Source organism: Herpailurus yagouaroundi, unplaced genomic scaffold (genome assembly GCF_014898765.1).
Source record: "Herpailurus yagouaroundi ecotype Mexico unplaced genomic scaffold, PumYag 160, whole genome shotgun sequence".
In the NCBI taxonomy this organism is placed as follows: Eukaryota; Metazoa; Chordata; class Mammalia; order Carnivora; family Felidae; genus Herpailurus; species Herpailurus yagouaroundi.
In genome coordinates, this window is record NW_024412401.1 from 39,524,255 (window position 1) to 39,538,128 (window position 13,874).

General features: G+C 44.1%; 1 protein-coding gene across 1 annotated transcript in view; it reads left to right on the forward strand.

The window, feature by feature from the left end:
• Nucleotides 1-13,874, forward strand: part of PAPPA (pappalysin 1) — a gene marked incomplete at its 5' end in the record, with an annotated part of 243,324 nt that overhangs the window by 55,833 nt on the left and 173,617 nt on the right. Inside the window, 2 exons of the mRNA XM_040481178.1 lie at nucleotides 2,156-2,449; nucleotides 9,907-10,099. Coding sequence (XP_040337112.1) covers nucleotides 2,156-2,449; nucleotides 9,907-10,099 — 487 coding nt within the window. The remainder of the gene's footprint in view (nucleotides 1-2,155; nucleotides 2,450-9,906; nucleotides 10,100-13,874) is intronic.

A 13,874-nucleotide genomic window follows, 5' to 3' on the forward strand; every position in this document is an offset into this window, starting at 1 on the left:
CAGTGAAACAGGACTCGAGCTCTGTGCTGTCGCTCTGAAAAGGGGTGAGTCGGGAGGGAATGAGGTAAAACAAACAGAGGTGGCCCGGACATTAAGTCTGCAATCCTGTCACCATCCCTAGAAGTACCTGTGGGGTCCTAGACCTTTCCACCCACCTGCCCAGTACCTCAAAGTTGAAGCTTCATGGGGAGACAGAGAACCATGGGCACTGTTGCAGCTGTTTATTTTAGAGCTCGCCAGAGATGCAAAGTCACTTTTCCAAGATCACACAGCAGGGTCAAGTGGAATGGGGGTTGCTTCTCCTGTCAGGCTAACTGTCCCCATCCCCCTAACCTGTCTTCTTCCTGTCCTGAGAAATGCTGGCCAGAAGCGATTTCTCTGCACCAGACCCGACCAAACCCAACTTATTAGAACCATACATATATTTTACCATCTTTTCCTGCTGTGATGCCATGATCCCTGGAAAAAGGCTTGGGTGGGAAGGGGATTATATTTCATATTATGATTGACAGGAAATAATTGAGAGAGATTTCCTGTCTCAATTTCTCTTCCTCCCTGCCTCTCTGCTTGCCCCTTCTCACACACGCGTATGTGTGCACACACCCCCACACACCCTCTCATACATCTTTATCTTTGTGCTAGAAGGCTCTGAGCAGTTCAGAAGTAATAGACTCTGTGAGCCCCATGACTGAGCAAGCTCGCCCTCCCGGCAGTTCAATCCAAGAGAAAACTCCCCCCACGCCTGCCAGTTCAAATCAAGGCCCTGCCCCATCACCATTCTTTTATAAGACACCGCTCTGCACTTAAAATCGCTACTTGCAGAATGTTCAGACCTGAATTTTAACCTCCTCTTAAACACAGTTGGATTTTAAAGTTTAAATATCTCCCTACCAGCCTATATGTGTTTCTCCAGTGCCTAAACTGAACATGAAACATGCTATCCATTGATTCTGCTGCAATCTGTTCCATCAATCTCCCCAAGCTAAGCCAGACTCAATCTTCTAAGACACGTGGGGTAGACAACTGCTTCTCAAACTAGAACACACAGACCAGTCATCTGGCGCCCTTGTTAGAATACAGATTCTGATTCTCTAGGTCTGGAGTGAGAGGCCCCAGATTCTGTATTTTAAGTCACCTTTCAAATGATGATCATGCTGCTTATTCTCAAGACACTCTGAGAGTAACGAGTAATTAGTGTAAGGCATCCACTGAATGTGCAGTGTTATGCTAGCTGCTTATGTGTGCTTAGTTAGACCTCAGAAAACTTCTGTAGTAGGCTTAGCATTCAGCGAAGATTCAACCGCCATTTAATGAGATACGATATTCCAGGCTGTGTGATTGGCATTAGCTGTAGAACTCATTAAGGGGCCTGGCTCTGGAAGCTAAGGATCTTGAGTTCAAATCCCGACTTGAAACCCTACTGACTCCTGATCATGAGCCAGTGACTTAACCTGTCTAGGAAATCAGTGCACTCCTATAGGGGTTGTGAGTTGGTTAAGTGCTATTAGATGCATGAAACACTGAGCACGGGGCCTGAGGACACATGATAAATGTTCAAGAAACATTGGCTATAATGATACTGTCATAATGATGAGCCCAACATGATGCTGGCCATCCTGAGTGCTTATTCTCATAGAGCACCAGAGATGAAGTGGGATTCAGAGATGGTAATCAGTTTGCTCAACGTCACACTGTTGGTGAAGAGCCCAGAACTGGGACCAAGGTATCTGATCATGAGGGCTTCAATTGGACAAGAGTGTGCAGAATGTTTGTAAACCACAGCATGCCTTACTGTTGAAGGACAAGGTAGCAGCAGAAACATCTACTAGCCCAGAAATCAAAGTCCTCAAATGCCAATCATGCCCCTTCTTTTAAGTTTGAGAGCACCTTGGTTAAGTTGTCTTACTTCTTTAGGCATTGGTGTTTTCATCTGAAAAAATAAAGGGATTGCACAGAATGACTCTTGGGACTCCTTCCTACCTAAGCAATGATTCATTTCACAAGTCATAACGGTACTCAGGGCAGTGGAGTCACAGGGTGGAGAAGCCTGTGGTTACTTTGGGCAGCACCCTATTTACCCACAGTTGATTGGGGGATTTCTGCACCAGGAAGCAGGGTACCCCGTTTGCTTAACGCTCTGGTTTTCCCCTTGCAGGTGGCATTGTCTTGAACCCGTCTTTCTATGGCATTCCTGGGCATACCCACACCATGATCCATGAGATTGGGCACAGCCTGGGTCTCTACCACATCTTCCGAGGCATCTCAGAGATCCAGTCTTGCAGTGATCCCTGCATGGAGACGGAGCCCTCCTTTGAGACTGGTGACCTCTGCAGTGACACCAACCCGGCCCCCAAACACAAGTTCTGCGGTGACCCGGGGCCAGGGAATGACACCTGTGGCTTCCATAGCTTCTTCAACACCCCTTACAACAACTTCATGAGCTATGCAGGTAGGGACCCCTGCTTTGCAGGGAGCACATGGCCGGGTGTCACACATGGGCTCAGGTCCTGGCTCAGAGAAGCCTGGGCAAGGTCTTCCTTTACTAAGACTTCTTCATCCCAACAGTCCCTCATCCTAGACAATCAGGATAATAGTCCTTGTGTGAGACCTCAGGGGTACTTGGAAGCTGTTGTATCTGAAGACTCCTCAGAAGGGTACACTTTAGGAGGCTGACTGGGGCCCAACCTCAGGAAACCTGGGTAGATTCTAGCTTTGCCTCTGGATCACCTGATGCCTTTGGGTCTATCACATCCCCTCTCTGGGTCTCACTTCGCTCAAGAAAATAGAATCTTTGGATCCAAGGAACGTTGGAGAAGTTTCCTCCTAATTTTGCAGCTATATTTTTCTAAGCTGGTGCTTACTGCAGCTTTTTCCTTTTCTTCCTTTTTTTTCTTTTACTGCAACTTTTTCTTAAACATAAATCTCTCATACCCTCTTTTACTATTTTACTACAAAAAAATAGAATGCTTTTGGTTTTGCAAATTGCATGAGATGGGGACATTCTTTTCCTAAATCCATATATCCTGTCAAAACTCTTTTCTTATACCATCAGTAATAGTGCTAAAGACTCATTCTTTGGGTTCAAGGATGTCCTGTACTTCTTTTAGAATAATATATCAAGGCCACTTCTAGCCCTTAGAACATTTTTGGAAAATTAAAACAAGGCCATCTCAGCCTTCACTGCTGGCCTCTTAGACCAAGAACCGTAGGGCCCAATCCACAAATTGCACATGGTAGCCCAGCATTGAATTTTATTATAATATTAAATTTAAGTGTCTTTTGCCCCTATGAAAATAAGTGAGTTCTGTGAAGGCAGATATTATCTCCAATGCCTCATGGTATTCCCAGCACCTAGCACAGAGACTGGTGCTTAATAAATGTTTGTTAAGAAGAAAGGGAGGGAAGAAAAAGAATAAATTCTCATAAAGGTATGCAAAAGTGATTCTTACCAATAACAAAATTTCTGCTTGTATAAAAGTTTGTGGTTCATAGAGGACATTAATACACACTATCTCATTTAACTGGCAACAAAACTGTAGGGTAGAAACTATCTCCATTTTACAGATGACAGTACTGTAGCTCACCAAAGTCCTTTGCCCCAGGTCACGCATCTGACCCCAAGCATTTTCTTCTCTTCTGCTCTTGTGCAGCTCTTCAGAAGAGACCTAGAGATGGGTGCATAGGAAGCAGAACAGCCAGGCTGGTTTTCATATTCTCTTCCACAGAGATGGGGGTGCAGGAGCTATCAGGCATGACTCTGGGGGGCTCTAGATGGGACTCCATCTCTCTTTGAACCAGGAAAGCTCCCTGTCAACTGTTTCCCATTTCTTCCGGGGTTTTGCCTCAGATTGTGTTGGAAGAGAGGATATTGCTGCTGAAACCCAGTGAATTTGATGATCCCCAGTGGGTCTTTCTGCCTTCCTGTTTGGGCTGATGACTTCTGGGGGCCTCTTCAGTTTAAGGCTCATGTCGTTCAAACCTGAGATCTGTGGAAGTGTCGACCACCCAACCTTAGCACCATAAAGGGGTCTTTAGGTTTAGGTCTTTAAAAAAGACCACAATGCTGGGTATTGCCTCAAAAGCAGATTCCCACTAGGCTCCCTTTCCCAGCCAAGCCGACATCCCACATCCGGTGCCCTGTCCTTTCACGCAGCCCTACTTACGTTCCATTTCTGTAGCACCTTTCCTTGGCCAGCTCGATGCACATGGAAAATAAACAATAACATGAATTTGGAAGTTTGCCGGACTGTTAGGGGCCTCAGAGCTGCCACTAGCTACTAGACCCCCATAAACTAAATCTTTTTTTTGTTGTTGTTCCCCTTCGTACAGATCTAAAGGGTGATTGATTTACTGTTGTTTTTTTAAAGGAACCCCTCAGCTCAGTGACCCATTAACAGCAGAACTAATTCACTGAGCTACGATAACAAACTTACACCCGCAAAAGCATATTCAAGGCGACCACGAGCTTTGAAATGTTTGTTTTCCTTAGGATCTCTGATAGATGAGGTGACAAAAGCAGTTGGATGAAATTCAAAATGCAGAACAGGATCGGGTTCTCATGGCCAGGGAGAGCTGTGCACAGAGGCTGCGAAGTCCTGGCCAGAGGGTGGGGACCCTGCTGGGTCAACTGCTTGGGGTTCCTTCCTTCCTGGGCACTTCTTCCTCAGGCCTGGTCATTGGTTGAGCAAAGAGTCTCGTGCAGTGCTGTCCACTAGAACTTTCCGTAAAGATGGACATGTCCTGTGTCCATGCTGTCCAGTATGGTAGCCACTAGCCTGATGTGGCTCATGAGCCCTTGAAATATGGCTAGCGAGACTGAGGAACTGAATTGTTAGCCTTCAGTAGTCTTAATTAATTGGAATTGAAATAACCCCAAAGGCTGGTGGCTGCTGTATTGGTCAGCACAGGTCTACAATAATTATTTATTTAAAAAAATTTTTTGAAATTTATTTATTTATGCTGAGAGAGAGACAATACATGTAGGGGAGGGGCAGAGAGAGAATCCCAAGCAGGTTCTGCACTGCCAGCACAGAGCCCGATACAGGGCTCAAACCCACGAAGCCATAAGATCATGACCTGAGCCAAAACCAACAGGTGGACACTTAGCCATCTGAGCCATCCAGGCACCTCAATACGTCTGCATTAATTATTGAGTGCCTATGATGATACACCACACACTGTGAAACACTTCATAGGCTTGTCTTACAGAGTCCTCAAAATAACCCAACGAGGTGAGTGCTATTCTTACTGAACCTATTTTACAGATCAGAAAGTGTGGGTTTCATGTAGCCTAAGGAACTTGCCAGGGTCACACAGCAAAAAGAAGGTAAGCCTTTCTCACTGTGGAGCCTGTGCTTATAATCATTCATCATCTGGCTCTGTTTCTGATGCTAAGGGAGATAGAGGGGGTCCCAAGTACTCAGTTCAAGCAAACACCAGGCAGGTTGATCGGGGCAAGCTTAGTTGAGCACCAGGGGAGTACCGTCACCTTGAGCTGTTGGATAAGCCCTGAGCAGGTAGAAAAGCAGAAGCCTAGACTCTACTTTCTGAAGATGATGGGCCATAGGAGGCCCCCCCCCCCCCAAGAGCACCGTCCAGTCAGGTCTTCCTCAAGAGTGAAGAAAACAGGCCTTCTCCAGCCTACAGGAACAAGTGTATTGTTACCCTCATTCGGCATGTCAGGGCCTTTGAATACAAATGGATGCTTCAACCCTGCGCTCCCAGCTCTCAGGAATAGATCCTATAGAAATAAATTCATTGACTTCTTTGAAGATGTAATCATAAGAATGTTCTTAGCAATATTCATTGTCCAAGTATCAATTAAGTATTTACTACCTGCCAGGCTTGAAGAAAAATGCTTATGTGTGTGAAAAATTAGAAACTGTTTGCAAGTCCAATGAGAATGGATTGTTGTAATAAATTGTGAGGCCTCTGTATGATAGAACATTATGTGGTCACTAATGATAGTGTAGTAGATGAAGAAGAGGGGTAAACAGAAGCAGAGTAACCTGGTGCAGAGCACCAAGTTTGGGCGTGCAGGCACTGAACTTGAATCCTCCCTGCATTAGCCTTTGACCCTAGGCAGTGACTTCTCCTCCGAGCCTCACTTACTTCCTGGATAGCATGAAGGATAATCACACCTCCCTTTTGTGATAGTAGGTGTAATCATGCAGGTAAAGGATTTAGAACTGTCCTTGGTACCATAACTAGTTCTTCCTAAGTGATATTAGTAGGTTTATTTGTTAACTATTTAATGTGAAAATGGTCAGGGAACCTCATACAGTGTAAGACCTGGCATGTGTGTGTGTGTATGAATATATGTATGTATATAAATGTATGTATATATATGATGTAAATATATTTATGATAATGAGAATTATAAATATTTATATGCATATACATACACACACATATACTCCTATGTACTAAGTATTAATTGTATTATCTCTAGATAATGAGTTTAGGGTTATGTTTATTTCTTCATAACTATTTTTGGCACATTCCACATATTTTACAGTGAATATAATCATTTATTATCACTATCATTATTTAATAAAAACCAAAAAGTCAGGGATTCTTACAAGGGACAGCTATAGTTATCCATATACTAGACACGAATTAGCTTATTAAATGCTCTCATTAGCTTTAGGAGGCAGGTAGTATCACTATTCCCTATGGTTACAATGGGTACAAACAAGGCTGGCAGGGGCCAGCATTTTGCTCGGGGTTCCACAGCACATGGCAGCCCTGGGTCCATGACCCAACCTCCCGTGCTCTGCAGTCTCCATGCTGCAGAGGGGAACATGTTCTGGAGAACAAAGTTCAGTTACCAAAGTCAGGGCAATGCACCAGCAGCATGGGGACGGCAGCATGGGGATGAGATCCCCAAAGTCCTCTCGGCTTAGGGATAAGATGGGCTGGCTGGTCCTGGAGATCACGTGTCGGGAGGGGAAGCATGTGGAGGCAGGAAGCCAAGAGGGACTGACTCTAGACATGAGCTAATTGAGACAGAGCATTGTGATAAACGGAAACCCTTTGGTACCTCCCCCAAGATTCTGATAGCACCTAAGTCTCTAAGCAGTGTACCCTGGGACAGACGTTTGCTGACTTCTACTTTCAAGTTCACATGCATTTCTGTTTTCCTGCTAAGTTCTGTCATCTATCTCTTTTTCATACTCTTTTTTATTGAGAAACATGCAAATGGCTAATTTTTAAATCATTAATGGAAAACACACTCTTTTGGGAGAAAAGGAAGAAACGCACAAATAAGAGTGTCTAGAGGAAAAAAAAATGCTGGTTTTCTCTTCCATTCATCTTGATAAATGCTTTATGTCCTCCAGCTCACTGGGTCCCCACAGCAGCACTGTGGAGTGGGGTCAATTTAAATGTCCCCAATTTATACATGAGGGACCTGAGTTTTAGAGTTACTTCTCTCTTTTGGAAGTGACTTATTAGTATACTACTCAGTGCCTGTGCCTTAACATACATAGACATTCCCCTATTAATAGCCAGATGTGTTATTTCTGATATTTTTACCATTATAAATGATGCTTCAGAAAATATCCTTGTACCTAAATTTTCCGTATGTTTCTTCATGAATATATGTCTATTGAATTCCTGAATGTGATATTGCTACATCAAAGAGAATGAATATTTTAAATTCTGGGATTTTTCCTGCTTCTGGTTTTCTAACGCACACATATGTGCTGTTTGCAATCATGAGGCAGTGAGGATTTACTGAGCATTTATCATGGTTCTTTGTGTTCTACTCCCCTTACCCTTTAACCGAATTCGGAGGTGAATGCTCTTGCTAGCACCATCATCCCCATTTACAGATAGGAAAACTGAGGCACTGAGTCGTGAATTCACTTGCCCATTTGACTCCAGATCCTTCATGTATTGGTCTAACTCTTTATCCATACTTTCTTAGTCCCTTCTCCTGACTCTAACCTATTAAGTGGCTTTTCCAAGTGCACTTTTTGCATTAAGAAGGGCAAAGCTCACAGCAACAAAGAAAAACGTACCCAATGATCTGGCCCTTCTTAGACTGAGACATTTGGACTCTATTCTCCAGGCAATGGGGAGCCATAGAATGTTTGTTATCCAAGGAATTAGATGGCTACATCAGGGCTCAAGGGAGATGTATGTGGCTAAAGATACTTGCTAAGGGACACCAGGCTCTACTGCTTCTTCCAAACATATGAAGGAGTCCCCAGGATGCTGGAGAAGAGACAGACTGTCGGAAGTCACTCAGGAGATCAGAGGCAGCTTCTGTGTATAACCTCCTTGTACTCCTGTCCCTTCCCCAAGCTGGATTCTCAAGGTCCTATCCAACTGCCTAGCACCTGCCCAAAGTTATTTTCTGTTTGATAAGGGGGAAGTCAGTTTATGTTGCAGGATTCCCAGTGGTGGGTTTATTTTAAGATCTGGCGAGCCCCATGCTTCTCTGTCTGGGGCCCAGCTGCAGAAACCCTGACCTGGCCGACACCTCTGGGAAGTGGTGTTTTTGGAAACCAAGCGAAAACAGTGCCTTGCTCTGCCCCTGAGGCAGTTGAATAAAGCTGTTGGAAGGGTAGACAGGAGGCAGGCTTCTTCCTTGAGAGGCGAGTCTTGGATACTATTCAGTCCACATGGTCGAAAAGAGAGTAGGGCTGAAGGTCATTTGATCTAAAGACATTTAAGAGATTGTATTCCAGTCAGCTCAGACTCAGGCTCACATCCTATTAATCACCTGCAGGATACTGTTCCCATACAGGGTCTCATTTATGCTCAGACGTCCTTCTATTGATTCGAAACATGGTCTTAGCATCAAGACTGCCTGGGTTTGAGTCTTGGATCTATCCCTAACATTGTGATCTTAAATAAAGCTGCATGACCTCTCTCAACCTCTATTCCCTTCTCTGTAAAATGGAGAAAATCATAGTATTTACTCCCCAAATCATGGGAGTGTTAAATGTGTCCAAGGCCCAGTGCACCATGCCTGGCTTATACTAAGCACACAGCAAATGTCCCAGTGACAGTGCTGTCCTCATTCCCAGGACGGACATGAGCCTGATAGTTCCTAGGGCTGCCTGCCTCTGGCTGTGCTCACTGCAAAGGACACCATGTCCCTGGGTCCTGTAGCTCCCTACAGTCCTGACCTTTCTTTCTCCATCTGAGCCATCCAGTCTGGTTGACCTCAAGTACCTCCTTCTTCAGAAGCCTCCCTGGAGCACTGCCCTTCCCCAACGTGCTGTCTCTTGTTCATCAGTGGTCAGCATTGCAGTCATCAACAGTCTTCTGATCGCCTTGACTCATACAACAAACTGGCCTTCACTCTGTAGCTAGAGTGGTCCCTCCTCTGGGGCAGGAACATTTTAAGTTTCATCTTCCCGTGGCCCCTGGGACAGAGAAGAGAATATGGGATAGATGCTCCGAAGGTTTGTGAAGGACAGTATCCCTGCATCCATGGATAGTGGAATGGATGAATGAATGTATGGGTGAATAGAAGGGAGTGAGTGAGTGAATCAACAAGGAAATGAATGAATGAACGAATGAATGAATGAATGAATGGGAGATACTGGGTGAGTAGTGAGGCAGGGGCAGAATAAAGAAATACATCGCTTACTGACCAGGGATTTGGGGGCCCATGGAAAGCAATTTACCTGTCCCTTGTCCTTAGCTGTGACCTCTGGGCTGCTCAGTCCCATCCACCCTCCCCTTCCTCCCGTTCCCTCTCACCTGCCTCCAGAGGTGATGACTGCACTCATTTGTGCACAGACCATTAATTCTTAAGCACTGAAAGAGGCCAGCTCTGTGTTGGCAAGGACTGGGGTGCTGGCTGGCTGTTCCCTGGGAGACGTCATAACTCTCTCTCATGCCCTCCCATGCAGCCAGGTTTTTATCTCTCCCTCTGCCCGCTCGCAGATGACGACTGTACGGACTCCTTCACGCCCAATCAAGTTGCCAGAATGCACTGTTACCTGGACCTGGTGTACCAGAGCTGGCAGCCCTCCAGGAAGCCGGCGCCTGTCGCCCTGGCCCCCCAGATCGTGGGCCACACGACCGACTCCGTGACGCTGGAGTGGTTTCCGCCCATCGATGGCCACTTCTTTGAAAGGTGAGTGTGGCCTGTGAAGTGGTGATCCCTCTCTCTCCTGCCAAGAAGAAGGGACTTCAGAAGGGAAGCAGTCTTGGAGAGGAGTTGTGCTGTGTTCTCTGTCCTTGCTCTCTTGTTCAACTGCCCCTGGCAGTTCAGCCACTTAACAGTGACTGGTCCAGATAGGCATGTTGTAGATTTGGGGGTCAGGGGATACATGAATGATTGCTAATCGAAATTAATAAGTAATGATGCATGTTTTCAATGAATGAATGTTTAGCTTTATTTTATTCTGAAATACCTGGAAACTCTATCCTCTGGGATGGAGGTCCTGATCTCTTCTCCATGCATTCAGGATTTGAAATTGCCCCTGGTTAATGGGTAATTGTAATATATGTATAGTATATATTAAATATCAAGGTGTATATGTGTATATATACATATTCATATCATACATGAATATACATGCAAATACATATATATAATATATGTATAATACATATAATTAGAATCTTTGTGCACAGTATTTCTTTGTAGAATTGAAGGTAGAATTTTTAGAAGACCAGGAATGATAAACCGAGGCACAGGAGTTCTGCTCCCCCATCTGCCACTTATTAGCTGTACTGACTTGGGCAAGTTACTTTCCCTTGCAGAGTGGTCTTCTACCTCAGAAACGTGTGTCTTACGATGCCTCAGTAGTCTGCAGGCATGAACCTGAATCCAGGGGTCTCTTGTGATGCCTTTCAGCATGGAGACCCTCTGAGGAGCTCAGGCTTTAAGGAAAACAGATTCTAAAGAGTCGGGAAAATAGATTAAGATGTTGACATCTACCCTTGCCTTTAATTTAGGGCTTATTAGTGTCTTAACCTCTATCCCAGCCCTTCTTGGGAGTGTTTTATCTCATACTGATGATATACCATTGATGATGGCAAAAATAAAAGCCAGCTAAGGATTAACAAATAATTCTCTGAGGTCGTGGCTGTTGCCATTCATTAAGTGCTTACTCTGGGAAAGATTCTGCATTAAAAGCTTTGTTTGCAGAGTCTCATTTACTCTTTCTAGTAACTCTATGAAGGGGAAATCATTTTCCTCATTCGCTGGGTAAGGCAGGAATTGGAGCTGAAAGAGGCTGAGAGATTTGACCAAGAGCCCGTAGAAGTTGGTGGGAGCTGGGCTCTGACTCACATTTTGCAGCGTCTTGTCTCTGGCCCCTGTGTGTTTTCATTAAGTCCGTCTAAAATTTGAATTATGAAGGGGTGTTACCCCTACCCTCAAAAGAGCCACAGAAGGTGGTAAGGAGCTCTCTCGTGTGTGTGTGTGTGTGTGTGTGTGTGTGTGTGTGTGTGTGTGTGTGTAAATACATATTAGTTCATGGTGCCACATTAAATTGAGGCTCTGGGGCACCTGGGTGGCTCAGTTGGTTGAGTGTCCAATTCTTGATCTCAACCCAGGTCTTGATCTCAGCGTCGTGAGTTCAAGCCCTGCGTTGGGCTTCTCACCAGGTGTGGAGCCTTCTTAAAAAAAAATGGGATCTCTAATTTTCTACAGTACCATCAGTCCCTGAATCTAGAACCTTTGTCTGGCAGCTGGGTGCATGTGTTCATAGGGGAAGGAAATGTAATCCCTGGGCCCTCTATAAAAACCCCCTTCCCCTGCCCCCAGCCGCCCTCACTGGGAGCTCAGAGCTGGGTTTGGGAAACCTCATGTGACACTTCAGAGCAGGCTCTCCAGCAGCCTGTAGATTTATTTATTTTTTCTGTGGCGATGAGAAGTATCAGACTTTTGGTCAAGCCTTGGCCTCAATTCCACTTAAAAATGGAAGTTTTGTAAATGAAGCTTCCTGTGTATGTATTTAATTTATATTTCATAAAGCAGTTATTGTCCATTAAATAAATACCATCTGATTGTTGGAAACCTATTGGAGGGTTAATTGTTGTGTAATGAGATAGGTCTCTATTACATGGTACCCTCAGCTCCAATCAATATGTTTTTAATAACCTATAGTCAGTTGGTACTTGAGGCTCGTACAATAGCTATTCTGTTCAGTCTAAGATTTCATAACGGAGTTATCATATGTTAAATTAAAACTGACATTTTAGAAACATGTCTAATTAGGGTTAACAGCTACATAGACGATAGGCTATGGCTAAAGGAAGTTGGTCCACCAGTTCAATAAATTGTTACAAAGAAATTGAGCTATCACTCCCGCATACACTCAGTTTGCACTCATGTGCATTGGCCTGGTGCAGAGCATACAAGCTCTACTGACAAATTGTCTGCACTCCGCTCCCCGCTCCACCACTCTTGGTCTATGGGGCCTTTGGCAAGCATTCTCACCTTATTCTCTCTGACCCTCTGAATCTTCTTCCATAATTGTGCCCACTTCAGCTGGATTTTGTGGGGAATTCAACAAACATGTGACATCTGTGGTATGCCTAGCACACCCTCTATGTTCAAGAAATATTAGCTCCCATCTCATACGAAGTTTCCCAGAGCTGTTTAGCTACTTGAAAATTCTCTTTCCCTGCAAAATCTCTGGTGTTTTCCACTACATCCATCAATGCCAACCTCTCGCCCCTGGCCATCCCTACGTCCTCCTGCTGTTCCTCACATCTGTGGTCTAAGAGAATACAAGGGTTTTCCTTAAAAAAACATATTCAGATCCTCCCACAGCCTGTGTCCTCACACATGGGCAACTGAATAAATAATTCAAGGCCACCCCTGGCTTTTCTAACTCCTTTATTTTTATCTGTCTTGCAAACATGTGTTGATGGAATGGTTTCAGTTATCTGAACAATTGGTGGTGGGGTATTAGAAAGAATTCTGGACTGAGAAGCAAGAGACCTGGGTCTCAAGTCTTTGCAATCTCATTCATTTCCTCTTCCTCTTCAGCCTCAGTCTTCTGATCTGTAAGCCAAAGGGCATCTAGCCTTTTGCAACCAAGGTTCCTATTGCAAATCTCAGAACACAGAAAATGACTTGAGTAACTATTTTCTCAATTCTCCTTAGAATGGTACATAATGAGTACCATTCTAGATGCATAGGAGAGAAGTAAACTCATCATACACAGTGGACATCTTAAAGAAGCACTGTTCAATGGTACTTCTGCAGTAATGGAAATATTCTCTATCTGTACCATCCAATATGGTAGCCATTAGCCAACTGGCTATGAAGCACTTGAAATGTGACAAGTGTGGAACTGAATTTATTTAAATTTATTTCATTTATAATTTATTAAATTTATTTAATGTTAATTAACTTACGTTCAAAGACCCACATGTGACTGCTGGCTGCCATATTAGCACAGACTTGAGCATTAAGCTTTGATTCTCATGGAACCTAGGTGAGAAAGATGATCTCTTCCAGTGTTAACATCCTGTACATCTGTGATTTCAGAGTGTGTGTGTGTGTGTGTGTGTGTGTGTAGATACAGGTGCAAATAAAAATCAAATAAATGCCAGAGGTAAAAAAAAAATACTATATACTCCCTGGATGTATAGATACTTCCTGATTTTGGTAAAGCCTTTACAAGCTATAACCTTGGCATGAATACATTGTACTCATGATCTTCTATTTCCTAATCTGTAAAATGGGAACATGACCCACTGCCCAGAATCACACCATTGCTTTTTAGTTGCTGACTTAGCCTTTACTTTTGTCCTTCTTTCCTCAATCCATGTTTCATTTAGCATTCAGAGCAATCTTTTTAAAATGTAAATTATATCATGTTGCTCCATGACTTGGAGTGGCTCCAGTGGCTTACAACCCTCTAGTGGCTTCCCATTTCTTTTATGTA